The following is a 20049-nucleotide window of genomic DNA, read 5'->3' on the forward strand; positions in this document are numbered from 1 at the left end:
TGTCAGTTCACTTCTTGCAGCCATTTCACCCAGAGACAATGGCACTGAATTGGGAGTATATTTCTCCGATTTATACCAGCTGCAAACATGTGACTTGTTATATGTCATGATGCTCTTTGCCCATGGAAATGTTTGTTGACTTCTTTCCAAGCAGTGTATTTCGTGTATACATATTCAGTAAGTAAAAATAGAAAGTCTTCTAAAGATATACAATAAGAAACATAGCCGTTAATGGAAGTCTAACTACTTTTCTACATAATTGCTCCAACGACTGGAATATTTCTACTAATGCAGGATTAGTTTGTTTTTAATGTCAAGTATTTCATCAAAATCACCAACCCAAGTTCACTGCATCTTTCCTCAGTATTGCTCATAACTGTCCAAAGGCATACTTATGTATGGAAAAGGCATCAAACAGCACTGTGCATTAAGCCATTGTTATATGTATATGTAAGGTGCATGAAAACTGCTCATGGGGGGGGGGGGGCTGTTGACTTTTTCTCAAGCAGTGCATTTATGCTACTGGTAGTTTAGTATTGTAATGAAAATAATATTCTGTAGTGAAAACATTTGCCTTTCCCAACAAACATCTCAACAAAAATCTCAAAATTCTTCCCCCACAGATGCTGCTGCATAGCAGACCAAACAAAGTGCATTTGAAAGTTTATTGTAGCACAAAAGACAGTAAACATATTAAAGAGGATGGCCATCATAAGTCATATACATCTGAAAAGAAGTATGCGTGAAATTATGGGATACTGAGACAAGTGATATGAAGTCAACAGCTTCTATATACAAACAGCCTAGTCATGAAGATACATGTGACACTTGGATAAAGGATTAAACAAGAACATAATTTCTTTTCAAGTGTAATTTACTTTAATACAGGATGGTGCAAAAAAAAAAAAAAAAAGCACTGACATATTAAAAAATATTAGGAAGGAATTTGACATTGTTAGCTTTCTAAAGAAGATATGATTAGAACTAATGTAAAGATGGTAAGAAAAATACCCAGAAGATCAAAGTGGATTGCAGTTAGAACCACCCAGAAGACAAATATAAGATCTAACAATACCAGCTGGAGTCCTGATAAACAGCAGATTAATTTGGAGATAAATTGTTGATAGGTTAATAATAATGTAAACTTAATCATGTAATATCAGGAATTTGATGTTATGTCTGGTAAGTAAAATCAACTCACTATAGGAAACACCATTATAACAAACTATTAATGCATTTTCTACCAGTTTGCTAGTTATGAGTCAGTGTACTAGGAAAAATTATCTAAAAATTATTATTACATAATACCTCAAGGGAGTCCAAAGACTCATTGAGGGATGGTACTCGCTCTCCAGCTGCAACTATCCTTCATCTACACCACACCACCTACCACTAGTATTTTCACAAACAAATGTCCATGCCCACGGTGGAATTCGAACCCGCAGCCTTATGGCTGGAGAGCAGATACACTAACCACTTGGCCAACCAGGTTGGCAAATTTAAGATACTGAGTTAGTCTCTGATCATGGTACTAAAACCTGGTCGGACTCTAACTGAAAACGTCTCAAGCATGCCAGAGTAACAGATTACGTACCTCACAGCTACCACTGTCCTAAAGAAAAAATTCTTAGCAGAGCATGCTTCCACTGCACCACTCTGCTCTCATATTTACTAAGTTCATGACAAAATCCTTCTGCCATATTCCGTGTTTACTATTTGAATTTTATACTCATGATGCCCAGGCAAAAATTCTATGTTATTTCTTCAATTTCAGTTAATCTTGTCAATAAATTTAAATTTTTGAAGCATTATTCAGACTTACGTTAATGCAGTCTCATCATTTAGTCTGTCATGAATATGTCTAACAGTAAAATAAAAACAATCGTTACACAACTGAAAATATTTTAATCTCCAGAAAAAATATATTTCTTTAAAAATACAACTGGATATATAAAATTCACATTGCATCAATTCCTCCCATAATATTCACTGGCCTATTCTTATACCGCTTTGATATATCCTCTTCTATCTGAAAGGGAAAGAATAAATCAATATATGGTAACTGTTCTGTGTGAATTTTTTATTTTATCAAAACAAAATCAAACAATGCATTTGTAGGAGAATTAAGCCTACCAATCCTATTAAAAGACGATTCCATCACATGAACAGTTATAACAACAAGAAGATATGGAATAAAATATAAGTTTCGTTTCAATATGAATAATAAGATTTCCCTAATTTTATAAGTGTACAGTTGCTTGTGTACAATATAAGTGAATGGATGAAAATAATAGTGCACCCACCAGATAACTATCTCTTCACCCTTCCTTACACTGAAATAGGACTCAAACCAGTCTGATAAAAGAAAGGTCCACTGAAGCAATATATAAAATGTTTCTTGAAAAATATAAAGAAAATCTAAGCAAGTGACGATTCCATCACCTGAATTAGAATTGCTAACTAATTTAATGCTAGTTGATGCCTAGGCATGACATTTTAGATCATTTGCTAATTGTTCAGCTATGTATTCAGTAATAAATATAAATGTATACAACTTATATGCCAATTTGAATTCACTTCATCACATTACCAATCTAAATGGAGTTCAATAAAAGTCAATGGCATTTGTACTTCCTAATATACAAGCTGTGGTTCAAATCCTCCAGGACATGAATTCGAATGACTTAAATAGTAGAGGATTTTTGCAGCCTTGTGTGTGTGAGAGAGAGACCAACACCTTGCTTATTGGAGGTCTAAAGTAGCTTTAAATAGTATCATTTCTGGTATGTGATTAAGTACTACAGGTTTAGGTTAGCTAGCCCACAATTCATATAATATAACATCAATAATATTAACCCTGCAGAGGTCGCAGCTGATCTGACAGATACAAATTGTTTTAATACAAATATTCTTACACATATCCAGTATAGCTTGGAGGTCATGACTAGCTGTGTATACATATATTACGAGTGATATTCTGCACTGTTTATGCCATCAGTTTAGTTTAACACATTATGTAAAGGTTTGCGATATTTGATAGTAAATTGTATCTGAGAGATACTGCGAACTCCAATGTCAGTACAGTATTGGTTTAGTTTTTTTTTTTTTTCTTTGTTCAGTTCTAGATTGTAACTGAAAATAAACCATCATGTATTATATTTGCAGTGTTTTTTTTTTTTTTTTTTTTTTTAATCGCATTTCAGCACATACTAGTAATGAATGTATCTCTCAGCTACACATGACCTAAGCTGCAATTTTTTAACTTATAAACACATTAACCGCTGCAGGGTTAATGTGTTTATAAGTTAATCATTCCTGGATGGAACCATTATAAAAACAAAACATGCTTATTAAAATAATAGATGAAAATAAGTAGATTCCATGCTTATATTTATCATGTCAACTTTTGTTTCACTCACGAAAACTGTTCACAACAGCAAAGGCTATTTATGCCTTTTTCCTTAAATGTTTGAGAGTTAAACGTGCTTGGTAGATGGAAGGTTTTCTTACATACTGCTGACAAAACCTCATTTGGCTTTGTCAGTAGTATGTAAGAAAACCTTACATCTACTGAGCACATGTTTAACTCTTGCACATATAGAAAATGTCTAATTATTATTCTGACAAATAGTTCGTAAATATGCAAGATCAGGCAGAGTCAGGTATTCATTACTGCATTTAATACAAAAGGATGGTGTTAAATTCTTTCCAACTGGAAATAATCTGCATTTTCAGATAGCAGTCTGAGTAATTGTGAGGCTAGTTATCTCTATGGATATATATATATATATATATATATATATATATATATACACACAGCTTGAAAAGAAGTCAACAGACACCATTGTCTAAGGAACAAACAGCCAAGGTGCTTGCCTTAATAAGATGTAGAACTTCTTTTTACTGTGATGACTGCAGCAATCCTATGGGCATACTTTTCACAAACATATGATAGCAACAATAGGAATTTTGGCCCATTCTTCCTGTAGGCATGCAATGAGGTCCTGGACTGTTTTGGGACAGATGTCCCTTGACCTCACCTGCTGCTCCAGTTCATTCCACAGATGTTCAACAAGGTTGAGATCAACGCTCTATGGAGGCAAGGCAAGTGTGGTGACATTCATGTCCACGAAGTTACAGAGCAGCCTTATGACAAAGTGCATTGTTGTCTTACTGAAAGAGACAATAGTCAGTTCCAATGAAATGCCAGAAAGTAGGGAGCATTACATTGTCCACAATGTTCAGATACCTCTCGGAGTTCAATGTTTGTGGCACCACAAACAGAGGTCCTCAAATCAGGAGAAACAGGACCATATGACCACAATGCCCAACACAGAGTTAAAATTGATTTAACACACAAAAAGCTTTATAACATCAAAACACAGGAACTGGATATACAGCACACTTGAAAGAGCTTAACAGTACACTTTCCTAAGCTCACAAATAAACTGTTGCATTATTTTTTTTTCTTTAATCATGTATTATACTGGTAAGAAAACTTATTGTATTCTGTAATAAGATTTTTTCCCAGTATTATTTCAAACAAAATATAGTTCAAGCTATATTTTGTTTAATCTTCCAAAATTTTCAGAAACTGATTCAAAAGATAAAATGATACCACAAATTTTTATCTACAGTTTGCAGAGAACCGATTTTAATTAGTAACAATTTTTCTGCAATTTATTATTATTACATGAGTATCTCCATTGAGAGGTGAGGCCAAAATTAACCATGGTCCATATCATACTTCTTAAACTCATTCATGGCCTCGATGTAAAAACATCCAGTCCTCATTGCTTTTACTTATCACGTCCTTTACACAACCTCCATGAGTGACCACTATTCTCTCCCATCCAGCAAAAATGCTAAAAAAATTTTAGCATTTACTCAGTAAAATGCACTAGGAACTTATATGTGCTCTCAACACTACATATCTCCTATTTAAACCCTGGTGGCTTACAGTAATAACCAACTATATTTTTTCTTTTCACATCAGCTTCAAACGCATTACTTCCCTCAATCCTACTTTCTTGTTGGTTGCAATTCTTCCACTATCATTAGCAATATTCTCCTCCATCCTGTTCTTTTCTCACTGAAAATGTTTTATCTGAAACTTCCAGTAGTCAAGGACTCACTGAGGGAGGCCACACATCATCACTCACACCAGCTACCATACCTTCTCTTAAATTCATTCACATCTACTTCAACAGGAAATTGTTCCACTGCTTCATGAGCGTAAAATCTAGCTCTGCTTTTTTAACCACTCACAAACTTAACTACAATAGATGTACAATGCTCTCTCCATCTTTTATATAACAAAATTCAGGTTCCGAATTTTGTTCCGAAATATGTAAAATTGGTTTTCAAAAACGGAGTACATATTAAATTATATAAATATGAAAATACACACAAACACAGGGAAACATATTTAACTGTACTGAATTACAAATATTCTTTGGTTTAAGATACTTAAACTGTCATTGTAACAAACAGAACTGGGAAAGTCAAGCAGCAACAACAGCAATCCAAACCTGAACAAAAATGATTAATTGATCATTCCAAGAATGTGGAGGAGACCCATCCACAATCCATATAGCAACAAGAACAAGCCCAAACAGAAGAAATCTCAATATGAGAGGACTTTAGAAATGTTTAACGTAGTTCTGTTTATGTTATTTTTATCGTTTTATAAAATTTTTGTGTTGTTTCTTCAGGTGGCTTAGGAATGTATTTAATGTTTCTCGGCCGTGGGGCCAAATGGTCAAGATATCTGAGCCAAACTTTGAGCTTTAGGCTGGCCAAATCTAGAGCTTGCTGCTCGAAGTCTTCCATGTAAAAGTTAGCTTTGGAGGGGATAGTGAACCCATGGCCATACCTTCTTTTTTGTAGGTAAAAATTATTTTGCCACACGAAATACCCAGAACAGAGTACATGGCTAAAGTGGGCCGTGATGTCGGGTGGAAATATGTTCTGTAAGAGAAGAATAGTATCACTGATCAGTACATTAATGAAAAGGCAGTTATATCAAAGCTGACTAATAAATAAATCTTTGTCATTGAATATGATGTTTCTAATTTTGTTTATGAAGTGTTGTGTATTTTTTGTTGGAGGGGAAGTAACCTACCAACTCCTTGAGTGTGGCCGCTAATTTCTTGGCTAAGTAATAAGTAGGGGGTGTCAATTCCTTCAACTATCAGTCATAGTGATGTGTTTGTTTTGTGTGTGTCTGGCAGGCCATAAATTCTAAGAGCATGGGCATAATGCAGTATTAGTTTTTTTGGTTGTTTCTTCTGACCATGTGATCACTGATTTGATTAATTCTGTTGTTTCTCTTTGATGCAGTTGAGGTTGGATACAAAATGGTTCATTTTTTCTAGGTATACTATCTGATCAAGGACAACGGTAGCATTACCTTTATCTGCTTTGGTTAGGTTATACATTAGTTGTTTGTTAGAATTTAATATCTATGATGTTTCCATTCATATTTTGTTGACTAAATTGTAAGGGAGGGATCTTAGCCCTCTTTTGATATGATAAATGAAATCCAATTTGTTAACTGACCTTGGTGCAATAGCATAGTTCAGGCCTTTTTCCAGAAATGCGAGTTCCCCTAAGTTAAGATTGTAGCTGGATTTTTTAATAACTTGGACATAGTCCATTGGTGGTTGGTTGCTCCTGAATTCGCTCGTAGGTGATTAGCTGCTCCTTGTATCGTTGGTTTGTAATTGGCTGTTCTTCTGGATATGGCATCTGGATTGTCTGTTACTTTCTTGTTGTTTTAGTGCTTGAAACTTTGCTATTATTATTTTTTTTTTTTTTGTTCTAGTAACAAGTGCTTAGCTGAGTAGTCTGCAATCCTGTGTAGAATATCCCAAATAGTGGGATTAACATAGCTGGATGGGCTATAATTTTTGTTGAAAAATGCTGGCTTGGGTAACTGCTTTATTTTCTTAGCACTGTGGATTCTTTGGGACCGTTGCTTTTGCAGTATCCCATTCTTTTTTTTTTCCTCAAAAAAATGTTTTATTGCAAGCTTACCCTCAATACTTAAGGCTTTACTTTTCATTCCCTACTCAGATTCCTATAACCAGGAAAATTACTCATATGGGTCTGGGATGCTCAAGAAAAGTATGCAATCTTAGAAGAACAGCATGATACACTCACAGGGGTGCAACCCATGTAGATATATACAGTGGTGGCTCGCAATTCGACGGATTTTGTTGGTCAGGGCATGCATGTGCATGGAATTGTGCGTTGTTATTTGTCATTTCTTGTTGGGCTGCGTTGGTGTTTGCTCGTGTTTTTTGGCTAATTTTAAATTCTGCATTTTTCAGAAAGTAAAAATTTTGTGCATCTGCAGTTATTTTTTTGAGTGAAATTTATGAATGGGTCTAAAGAGAAGTGAACAGAGGAATAATTCAGGAAAGAAGCACACTTGGTTGGTTGAGCATAAGGTAGACAGATGTTAAAAGTTTATTTTCCACTTGGTTAGAGTATAATAAATTTAGTTTAATCCTTTACCCAAGTGTGAGCAAACAAAGTTTGCACCTGAAAGTATCTTCAGGACTGGGTTAAGATGGTACAACACCAGGGCAACTCGTTGCAAAGGTGGAGCAAGCTACCAACACTCCTATCTCAGTATCTCCTATAATGCAAAACACATCTCCTTGAGGATATGTCTAATGTTATGCATTAATGGAAGGGCCACTACCCAGACTAGTTTTGACCTTTATTGAGGTCTCTTCAGTGGGAGTGGAAAATAAACTTTTAACATCTTTCTCTAAATCCAGAGTAAATTATTAAAAAAGGGTGGCACACCAATTGGCAATTCCTATAGGTAGAGATGACCTACTAATGCTTCTGCCTGATATCTCCACTTGGGCCTGGCTCCCACTGAAGAGACCTCAATATCGACATCGACAGAACGCAGCGGATTCCAGAGACAGTTCCCGAGGACCCCCGAGAAAGCTCCGGCCGAAGGCAGACGTCTACCTCTCAAGAAGATCCAGTTTCAACGGCCCGAAAAGAGAGCTCCATGCTCAGATTCCACAGTAGTACCCCAGCTTTGGTAAGACCTTTTTTTCTTTTTATTGCCTGTTTTATCCGTCTATTCTGGTATCGTTTTGTTTACGGCGAGGAACGCCCAACGTTCCTCGATTTTGCCCCCCCCCCTCCTTACATTCCCTTTCTACACCCAGTAGTCAGGAATTTCTGTAACCATGTCGCATTTTTTGCCTAGAACTAGGACGCTCGGTATCGAGCTCACGAAGCCCGTAGATCAGCGGGCGTTAGCGAGAGCTCTAATCGAAACAGTAGGGGCTGAAAATATATACGGTTTTATACCTTATGGGAACAATAGATTTCAAATAGTGGTCAAAAGCGAACAAACAAAAAAGAAATTATTAGAGGGTTTCATTTGTTGTGGACAAACAATCAGACCGTTTCTAGTAGGGAGCCTACGAAAAACGCTAAAAATAACCAGGTTTCCACTAGAATACCTAGAGAACGAACCTGAAGTCAAGAAATTCTTTAGCCAATGGGGGGAAATTCACGAGATTAAAGCAATGGAATATGCAGACTATAAAGGATGGAAAACAGGAGACGTTGAAATCCAGATTGACATGAAAAAAGAAGTCCCCAATTTTGTTTTTTTGGGGGGAACGAGGGTAATGGTGAACTACCCAGGTGTGAAAAAAAGGTGCTTTAGATGTAATTCGGAGGAACACCTTGGGGCAGATTGCCCTCGAATACAATGCAGAAATTGCAAATCGTCAAAGCATAAAATGGAAAGCTGTACAGAACCCTGTATTAAGTGTGGGGCTCTGACCCACAAATTGGACACATGTCCGTACAAGACACACTCAGAAGCAACAGGAGGGACCATAACACCGATTAGGGCAACGCCCATCGGGAACCCTGAGAAAATATCAAGGAGCGATTTTCCGGAGCTCGGCCAGCAGGCTGAAAAGGAAGCAGCAACGGAAACGAAAACCCCAAAGATACCCAAGGCAAGCCGCCACACACAGAACATCACCAGCATCAATGTGGCAAACCATGAAGCTTGCAGGAAAGAGGAAGAGGTCACACCCAGCCCCCCAACAAAGCGCGCAAGAGAAACGGAATCACAGGAAAAGAAAAAAGCGAAACAAAGCAGCATGATGTCATCGGAGGACGAAACAGAGACCACAGGTCAACGTCGAACAATAGGCGCAAAGCCCCTCGACAATGACGTTACAATGTTAGAGAGCCTACCCCCAGTAATGGATCAATTGGCACAACCCCAAGTCCACGAAATGGACTCTGACGAAGACAGGGACTCTACAGACAGGCTTGTCATTGTCTCGGATGCTCAAAGTGCAACCAGCTCCGACGAGGAACCAGAACCGGGTTTCATAAAACAAACACCAGATAACGCCCCCCCCTCATTCTAACACCAACATGGAAGTTAAAATCGCAACTTTAAACACTAACGGACTACGCAACCCCTTTGCGCAAAGCGCTGTCTGGAGGCTAATGTTAACACACAAAATTAATATCCTCCTGATACAAGAAACCCATTTCTATAAGCATTGGGACGTGGAGAACTTCTCAAGAAGCTATCCGGTCACCAGCTACTGGTGCTTCGGGAACGCTCACTCGCGAGGGGTGGGGATACTAATTCGCCCCCCAATCGCGGGGGGGCTCTTCAACGTCCAAAAAGACGCCCCAGGACGCCTAGTAACGGTGGACTGGAAGTATGGTGGCCGTACCATCCGACTTGCTGCAGTTTACGCCCCGAACAATCCATACCACAGAAGTGGTTTCTTCTCTGCCCTTGAAAACTATCTCCTGGGAGCAGAACACCTAATAGTTGCAGGAGACTGGAACTGTGTGGAAGACACACGTCTAGACAAAATAGGCGGGAACGCAAACAACGGAACTGGCGGCATTGCCGCTTTAAATCGATGCTGTATAAATTTTGACCTCGTCGATATCTGGAGGCGGAATAACCCCGCCAAAGTAGAAACTACGTGGGGCCGCGGCCAGATATCGACAAGACTAGACAGGGTGTACGTGTCCCAAAACCTGGAACAATATGTTCAGAGGATACGTCACACCGCAGTGCATAACTTGACAACCGACCACAAGATGGTCATACTAAAAATCACGCTCCCAGAGGTGATGGAAACAGCCAGAGGTCCTTGGAGGCTCCCTCCTACCTTCCCCAGTCTTTTCAGCGACCAGCTACAGAACCTCTGTGACGGATGGACAAACACCAACTGGGACTGGGAAAACTGGCTGACCTTCAAGAGGCAGGCTAGGGAACTGTTCCAAAAATGTGGACGCGAAAGGGCCTACCAAAAACGCAAACGGCTGAGGGATCTCTACAGGGAACTCGGCTGGTACCGGACAAACGAACGGAGCGGAGTTCCCTGCGGAGATCTCATCAGACAAGTAGAAATAGAACTGCAGCAAGAGCGGCAGAGTAGAGTCGAGGACCTCGACTTTCGAACGAGACTCTATCTCAGACATTTGGAAACACCTTCCGCCGCATTCTACAACCAACAACGGGTGGCGGCTAATGATGAGAAAATGATTCACCAGATCGAGGAGAAGGGCCAGATTTTACGCTCAACCCACGAAATACTCGGTCACTTTCATCAGCAGTATATCGGTATCTTCTCTGACCGGCAGGGCACGGATGACTTCAGTGAGTGGGACGCAACACGTTTTCCCGATCATCTTAGTGCCCTGCAGGACAGGCCGATAACTGCAGCCGAATTAAAGGCCACGTACAGAATGATGAAAACAAAGAAGACCCCAGGGCCAGACGGACTGGGGATAGAATTCTATAGATCTATCTGGGAATTTGCATTGGCAGCATTAATAAACATCTTTAACGAATTCCTCACTTCGGGAAACATCCCCGAGGAATTCGTTAAGAGCCACACCATCTTTATCCCCAAGAAAGACCGAGATCGGACTTTGTCGAATAACTGGCGTCCAATCTCCCTAACCAACGTAGACTACAAGATTTTTGCAAAAATTATCTGCACGCGCCTTAAGGGTGGTATCGAAAAAATAATAACAAGCTCACAGGTCTATGGGATCCCTGGTAGATCTATGGAATTCAATCTCTTTTTGTTAAGAGACTTGATCAAACTGGCCAAAGAGAAAAAATACCCCCTGGCACTTCTCTCCACCGACCTGGAGAAAGCGTTTGACAGCGTCAACCACAGGTACTTGCAGAACATCCTACTAAAAACAGGCGTGGGCCCGAGACTTCGGCGTACAATTAAAAACATGTATGCGGAAGCCACGACCCAACTATCTATTAATGGGTTTCTAACAGAACCAATCCGCATAAAGAGAGGGGTTAGGCAAGGCTGCCCGCTAAGCCCCCTCCTCTTCTCCCTAGTATTAGAACCCCTAATTAAAAGAATTGATAACACCCCCGCAATTAACGGTATTCCACTGCCCCAAGGCTCCAGACAATGCAAAATAGTGGCATATGCAGACGATGTAGTGGCTACACTCAGAGACTCTGAGTCCATCTATATCTATCTGCACACGCTGCAAAAATTCAGCAAAGTCAGTGGTCTTCGCGTTAACGCACAAAAAACCAAAATCAAAAGTTTCGGAAATTTCCATAGCACTGGACTTCCCTACGGTTTAACGCTACAGGCACAGCCTCTAACTATACTAGGCGTGCCCTTTTCAGACACCCTAGCACTACCAATCCAAAAATTGCAGGAGACAAGCAGGGAAAGGATAAGGCTGTTCAAACCAACCTTCTTCTCCTTTTATGGCAGAGCGACAGTAATAAAAACAATCGTCACCCCAATGCTGATGCACACTGTCAATATCACAGGCATCACACTGGCACAAGAAAATAAATTATCAAAAGAACTCCTGGATTTCTTCTGGAATGGGAGAAAACGCGAAGTAAAGAAAGAATATCTACAACTCAAACAGGCAGAAGGGGGTTATGCTCTGCCCGATCACAGAAGCTTGCTACAAGCAAACACGTTCAAAACCGTACGGAAGGCCTTAAACTCCAACCACATTTCTGGCCTACTAATTAGATATTTTATAGGACTTTTCCTCCCCCTCTTTGGGATCACGGACTATGCTGGACCCCGCGCAAGGGGGGGTGCCCAAGTGGTACCGTACAGTAGTGAAATCGATCACAACACTCAGAGACAGAGGAATAGCAATCCTCACACACAAACCCAAAGCAGTATACTGGGATTTCTTCCAACTTTCCAGGCGTGATACACCCAATCTTAGTACAAATAATGAAATTCTCTTCAGAGACATCAAAAATAGCTGGGGACAGCCTTTTCATCGGGATCTAGCCTGGAGAATAGCCTACGGGCGGCTCCCGGTGAAACAGGTGAAATCCCGGTATGTACCTAACCCGTGCGACCCATTCTGCGATGTCTGCCGGGACGTGGAAACGGTGGACCACTTCTTTTATTTTTGCCCACCAGCCCAACGCATCTGGCGGAGACTCAGCACAGCATTGGGAATCCCCATGCTGACAGTAGAAGAGATAGTACGACTACAATTCCCGCCACCAGTCCAAAAAACCCAAAAGTTCACTATCTTCCTAATCAATGTACTAAAATATCACATCTGGAAAGTACGGAAAAAATCCCAGGTACGAGACGCAAATTTAATGTATGCAAGAATAAGAAAAGGTTTCTTTTTCTACTTACACAAATTTCTTGCACAAGAAAGGCACTTACTAGGAGACTTTAAATTTGTGAATCAATACTGCAAACCACCGATAATATGCTTTCTTATACAGGGACGCATCAAGCCCTGTATATCTCTTTAGAACCCAAAAAAAACCCACCATCCCCCCCCACCCCAGGAAAAAGAATAACCACTCTGTTTCCCCTAGCCACAAAGCTTTCGCTGGCACGGTTTCTTTACTCCAAACAAGGGGGGGGAGAGCTGAGAACCCGGGCGGCGAAGGCTTACTGCGAGGCGGTGCCGCTCCTCGTGAGCGGCATCTCCCGGGCCAGTCTCTTCCCCATTCTAAGTCCCAGTGGTACCAGGTATACAAGTTCCTCAGTAAGTTCCTATTCATTCCTACTTACCGGACCTTAAGTCCCGTTATTTTAGATTTAAAATAAATATTTAAACAGGTCCTATTATTTACATCCTATTTAAAAAAAAAAAAAAAAAAAAAAAAAAAATTATATATATATATATATATATATATATATATATATATTTACCTGGAATAAAAATAAGGATATATCTAGTAACATAAAAAGAACCTCCATTAATACTGCAGTAAATCATTACTTTAGATAAAATAATATGAGAACTATAGACAAGTCTATGTTTAACCTTTTCTGAACAGGTAAATTGAGATTATATGTTACAGACCAATTAGCCAATAAGGCTAAACAGGTTGACTGAGGCCTCTTTTTACCTCCTACTATCCTACTCTATCTTATATCATACTCCTCTTTTACTGTCTGCTGATCCTCAGCATGCTTTATTCTCCAAAGGCCAATGATGAGAGACATGAACTCCCATTCTACCTCAATAAAGGTCGAAACTAGTCTGGGTAGTGGCCATTCCATTAATGCATAACATTAGACATCCTCAAGGAGATGTGTTTTGCATTATAGGAGATACTGAGATAGGGGTGTTGGTAGCTTGCTCCACCTTTGCAACGAGTTGCCCTGGTGTTGTACCATCTTAACCCAGTCCTGAAGATACTTTCAGGCGCAAACTTTGTTTGCTCACACTTGGATAAAGGATTAAACTAAATTTATTATAAGGTAGACAGATGTAACTCAAGAGTATGGCGTTCCTAGGTCAACTGTGGCAACAGAGAGAGAAGATTATGGGTACTAGGGTGTCTGCTGGTGCAATGAAGATTTCTGACAAGAATAGATCTTCAATCAATAAAAGGATGGAAAAGCTGCTTATCACCTGGATTAGAGAAAGACAGATGAAGGGAGATCCAGTAACTCAGGCAATGATCTGTGAGATGGCTAGGTTAATTTTTGAAGAATTGCAGAAGAAAACTCCACAATGTACCTCAGATCAAACCGAGGAATTCAAAGTTGGTTTCACAGATTCCAAGGTAGAACAGGCATCCATAGTGTTCTCAGACAGGGGGGAAGCTGCTAGTGCAGATAAAGAGGCTGCAGAAAAGTTTGCGAAAAAAATCTGAAGATTTAATCAGGAAGGAAGGCTACCTGCTACAGCAAATTTTTAACGGGGATGAAACTGGATTATTTTAGAAGCCTTGCCAAATCGAACTTACATCACGCAAGAAGAAGTGAAGCTCCCAGGACATGAGCCTATGAAAAATAGGCTTACTTTGTTATTGGCAGCAAATACAAGCGGAGACTTGAAACTAAAGCCACATCTAGTCTACCACTCAGAAAATCCTCGGTGCTTTGGGAAGAAAATCATCAAGTCCAAACTGCCAATGATGTGGAAATCCAATGCACAAGCCTGAGTAGACCAGCAAGCTTTCAAAGATTGGATTTTCGAGGTGTTTGCCCAGAGTGTGAAGAAGTTCTTCACTGACAACAATTTGCCTTTGAAAGCACTGCTGATCCCTGATGATCAGCAGTGCTAGTGCCCACCCTCAAGACTTAGAGGACATTCTTGAAATTGACTTTATCAAAGTCCAGTTCTTGCCTCCAAACACGACGTCACTGATCCAACCAATGGATCAAGAAGTGATTGCGTGTTTTAAAAAACTTTACACCAAGGCTTTGTTCTCACGGCTTTTCAACATGACTCACTCTTCTGACAAGACAATGAAGGACTTCTGGAAGACTGAGTTCAACATTCTCCACGGCATTTCCTTTATTAAAACTGCCTGGGATGGAGTGACACAGAGAACCCATCATAGAAGAAACTCGTTCCTAATTTTTCTCAGGATGACAACAGTGCAGACCAAGCAGCTGGAGAATCAGAAGCAGCCATGAGATAGATCATTTCAACGACAGAGAATCTTGACATTGATGAGGCTGATGTAGAAGAGCTTGTGGAGGATCACGATGACGAACTGGCCATGGAAGAACTCAGAGCACTCAGCGAACAGCAATCAAAGGAGAGAGAGAGAGAGAGAGAGAGGAATTTCACCTGAAGAAGAGAATGGCAGGGGAAAAAGGCCGATGCGAACAGCTGGAGAAGGTGCAGTCTGTTTGTTTGGAATGGCACCCCCACACTGCTGATGTGAGTAGAATGACAAACTTGTTCAACAACACCATCACTCATTACTTAAAAACCATCTTGAAAAAGAGAGAGACAGTCCACCCTTGATCAGTTCCTCATCCCTGTTCAAGCAAGTGATAAAAAAAAAAAAAAAAAAAAAAAAATACACAAAGAAAATGTGCCATTACGTCCCATAGTGGATGGCATTGATTCCCCCACTTACAAACTAGCCAAGCATTTAGCCAAAGCGCTCTCACACTATACTGGCAATACACCATCACACATAAAAAACTCAGCCCACTTCAAAGCCAGTATAGAAAACCTTACACTCCAACATAATGACATAATGGTCAGTTTTGATGTCTCCTCCCTATTCACGAATGTCCCCCTCAAAGAAACCCTAGAGCTAATCCAAGCTAAATTTCCTCCCGATATTTCAGCCCTATTTCAGTTTACGATGAACTCAGGCTATTTCGTTTGGCAGGAAAAATTCTACAAACAGATAGAGGGGACAGCCATGGGTTCACCACTTTCCCCACCCTTGGCCAACTTCTTCATGGAGATGTTTGAAGAGAAAGCCTTAAACTCAGCCCCACAAAAACCTACCATATGGCTTCGATACGTTGATGATGTTTTCGCTATTTGGCCACATGGCCCGGATTCACTCCTCTCCTTCCTAACACACTTGAACAACCAACACCCTAGAATCAAATTCACCCTGGAAAAAGAGGAAAACAATAACCTCCCCTTCCTAGACACACTAGTCACCCGCCAACCTGATGGAACCTTGGTTTTCTCAGTTTATAGAAAACCCACCCATACAGGCAGATACATTCACCAACAATTCCCCCCCCCTCACAACAATATGGAGTTATTAAAACATTATTCAACAGGGCAAAAATAATCTGTTCTAATGATCAAGGCCTAACCACTGAACTTAATCACATCCGTGACACTTTCTCAGCCAACGGCTACCCCCTCCAAAAAATCCAAAAAATACTTAACCCAGTTATCCGCAACCTACCACCCCCTCCCCTTCACAAAAAAGATTACTCTAAATCCATCACTATTCCCTACATCAGAGGCACCTCGGAAAAAATCAATAAAATCTTAAAAAAAACATGACCTGACCACTTGTTACAAACCACACAGTAAACTGGCATCCCTTATCCGCTCCACCAAAGACCAACCACTTCCCCTAGACCTACCTGGTGTATACCAGGTCCCTTGCAGCTGTAAACTGTCCTACTTTGGCCAAACAGGCAGGACAGCAAATATCAGAATCTCAGAACACAAGGATTACATCCGATTTCACCAGTACAGCCACTCTGGGCTTGCCGACCACGCTCTGGATACCCGCCACAGAATAAGATGGAAGAAAGCCACAGTAATACACCGCAGCAAGTTCAAGTATGAAAGACTATTCATGGAATCAGCCTCGGCCCTTAGGAACATGCCAAACCTCAACAAATTTGGATGCATGAAACTGCCCCAAATTTGGGAAACTTTTATCAGAAGAACTTCAGCCCAAAGGCCAAGAACTACCAATATAGCCCGCCAGGGGGCACCATCAGGACTTTAGGAAAACGCTAGCTTCCTAGCTTCAGTCTCATTTGCTGTTATTAGTACCTGTGTGCACGTCTTTTTAGTAAGTTCCCAAGAAGATGGCAACATGACGTTCGCCGAAATATCGGAAAGTGTATATTAAAGTTTATTTAATCTATATTTCCAGTATACGCTGTCAATTCCTTAAATATTAGTTATCATGTTCAAGCAAAGAGGAGACGAGGCGGTAGAACAGGATAAAGAAGACTCCCTTCCAACATTAAGGCTCACTAGATTGTATGTATTTGTATACAATAGTGCGTTATACAATAGTAAAATACGTAAAGTAAATAATATGGTGTATTTCTTCCCCCCATTAAGGGGGGCAGAAATATACCATATTATGTATGGATTATATCGGATGGGGGTCCAATAACGAATTAATCTATTTTCCATAGACTTATATGGGAAATATTGTCCCACAATTCAACATTAGTTCAGCGACAGATAGTGTCCAATTGCGAGGCACCACTGTACTGGGATAAGAGAGAGGTTGAGATGTGTGTTTTGTATATTCCTCTGAAGATCTCTCTACATTCAGCTGAGTAGCATTTTTTGTGTTACTTGGTAGCACAAAGCATAGTCACCTTGTGAAAAACTGCATATGAGCTAATATATCCTGTATTTTGATTTTATTCCCCTATTTGTTTGGTATTCATTTTCTGCTCTGCTGTTTAGCTCCATCAAGAATTGAGTTTTCCTTTTGCTTGATATCAGTTGCACTTCTGATGTCATGAAACATTCCTCTAATTCTTACCTACTAGAAATATCTGTGGACTTGTAGATACAAGTAACACTGTCCAATTTCTCATTTTGAAATTTGTCCATATCACTTTACATGAAATTACTCCCATTCAAGAAGTTTGGGTTTAGTGTTGAAATTACAGCTACTCCTTGCTTTCCCTAATAACTATTGCCTGAGTATAATACTTCTTAGTTATTTAAAGTTTTAGTCAGTTTTTGGAAGTTTTCTCATTTGCTTTAGTTTCTTCATTTTGGTAACATCATTATGTTATTGATGTCTCCACCTCTTTTCAAATTCTGCTTCTCATGTTGACTGAATATCTTCAATTCTGTTAAAATGAAGGTTCTTGCATTAGTTGACTTTTCATTTCATCTCTATTTCTTGACCAAAATGGGGATTGAAGAGACCTTGTTAAACTAAACAATGTCCCACAAGGCATAAACATTTGATCATGGTGTATCATATTTGTTTGTTGTTTAAACCAATCTAAAATATAAGCAAAGTTCTTAGTTGCCAGCATATCTGTTGAATCTGCATCTACCTGAATATCGAATGAACAAGATGAGACTAGATGCTGGACATGAACCACTAGTCAGCTCTCTGAATTCCTTAAAGGCTATGTGGAGAACTTCTCTTGATTATCTAGCCATACCTTTTAAAGTGATTTCCTCATCCCCCACTCCCCAAACAATACAGATTAAAAATAAATATACTCATGAGCCAAAACGTTATGACCATCCAGCCTGTTTCCAGTCAATCAGACTGCATGACTGGCCGGAAGTGGCTGAACAACCTCCATACAGAAGTATGGAGGTTGTTCTCATAGCTATTACTAAGTCCTCTTGTTCTCACCGAATACACCTTGACTACAGATTCTTATCTGGGGGATACTGTTTCTGACTAGGTACTTCTCTACATGGTGATAATGCAGTCCAATGGATCTGAACTCTTCAAGGAAGTTAATCCCTCATATCACATGGCTTGCACTGTGCAAGCACAGTTCCAGGCATTCTGTGTGCTCCCCAGCTGTCTGATTCTCTTGATATGAATCCCTTTGAACATTTTTGGGATCATGTGGAATGCAGCATCCACCAACTGATGCCAGTGCCTCATATGGTCACTGACCTCTGAGACTTGGTCCAGAATACCTCACAATGCCAAGATGAGTACAAGCAGTTATCTTGGCCCAATGTGGTCCAACACACTACTATGTGGGTGGTTGTGAGTGCACAGTAATGTTTTCTCACATTTAGAATTAATCATCAAAGAATATTCATGTACTTTAACAATACTTACTTGCTTTTGTAATTCTCTAGTCTTCTGAATAATTAATTCTAACTTTGGTCTCAAACTTCTTTCTTCTTCTATAGATTCACTCACTTTAAGAAGCACAGCTTCCTTAGATTGATACATTCTATCAACAAGCTCTAATTTCTGTTTCAAAGAATCAGCCAATCTATCCACATACCTGACAAGATAAGATTTACCATTTTATCAGGATATAACAATCAACATTATTATTTCTACTAACAATACACTACAATAAAATGAGAAATTCAAAGGTTAACAGAGTGATATTTCACTTATCTGATTGATATTGGAAACTGGTTTTCCTATAAGATGAGACCTGGATAATTGAAAGCAATAAAGTAAAGAAATGATCCGACTCATAAAAGAAGAAGAAGAATAAACCCAACATCAGAAGAAATGAAGATAGGAACCATCATTGATGGAAAGGAAATCGAACTTGCAGAAAAATTGGAAAGTACCATGTGGATATTACTGAGACAAGAAAGGGGTGTGATCTTACTAAATAATGAGTACAGAATGTTATATTCAGGTGATAAAGGAAAGGAAGGAGTAGCAATAGCATTCAACACCAAATGTGAAGATTAACTTCTTGATTGAAAGACACTTTCAAGTTGAGTGATTTGGGCACACTTCAAAATGGGAAAACGGACAATGAAACTAATTTGTGCCTATGGTCTTACAGAAAATTCTTCTAAGGAAGAAGTGGAGGAATTTTTTTGCATCATTAGAACAGGAAACTGACATAATGGAAATCTAAAGAGCAGAGTAAGAAATTAATCTCACAGGCATATAGGAATGTTTTGGGGAAAATCTGGAAAAAAAGGGCAAAGCTAATAACAATGGTAAATATTTATTGGATTTCTGCTCAGGACACAGAGTAGTCGTTACTAACACAATGTTCCAACATCAAGATGTGCACAAGTTCACATGGACAGAAAACACAACAAATAAGAAAAACTTCATTGACAATGTCACTGTTGATGATGATATCATGCTGGTTCAGGATACAAGAATGTACAGAGTATTTGAAATTGGAAGTGACCATTACTTAGTGCTAAGCAGGATTAAAATGAATATCGCATCGAAAAGAGAACAGTAGTATAAGAAAGTTTTAAAAATAATTAAAGTTGAGCAGCTTTTACAAGTACATTGTAGAACTCAACTATACAAACATTACTGAAGAAAAAAATGAAACACATTGAAAACAA

The 20049-nt window shown here is 39.5% G+C and overlaps 1 protein-coding gene across 1 annotated transcript in view; it reads right to left on the reverse strand.

The window, feature by feature from the left end:
* Positions 1-1885: 1885 nt before the first annotated feature.
* Positions 1886-20049, reverse strand: part of LOC150098890 (CDK5 regulatory subunit-associated protein 3) — a 143934-nt gene continuing 125770 nt past the window's right edge. Inside the window, exons 13-14 of the mRNA XM_090405590.1 lie at positions 18827-18998; positions 1886-2029 (exon numbers count right to left, since the gene is read on the reverse strand). Of these exons, the coding sequence (XP_090261716.1) occupies positions 1958-2029; positions 18827-18998 (244 nt within the window). The 3' untranslated portion in view covers positions 1886-1957. The remainder of the gene's footprint in view (positions 2030-18826; positions 18999-20049) is intronic.

The sequence above is a fragment of the Typopeltis vanoorti genome, chromosome 15 (assembly GCF_054136105.1).
Source record: "Typopeltis vanoorti isolate ZY-2024b chromosome 15, IOZ_Tvanoo_1.0, whole genome shotgun sequence".
NCBI classification, from domain to species: domain Eukaryota; kingdom Metazoa; phylum Arthropoda; class Arachnida; order Uropygi; family Thelyphonidae; genus Typopeltis; species Typopeltis vanoorti.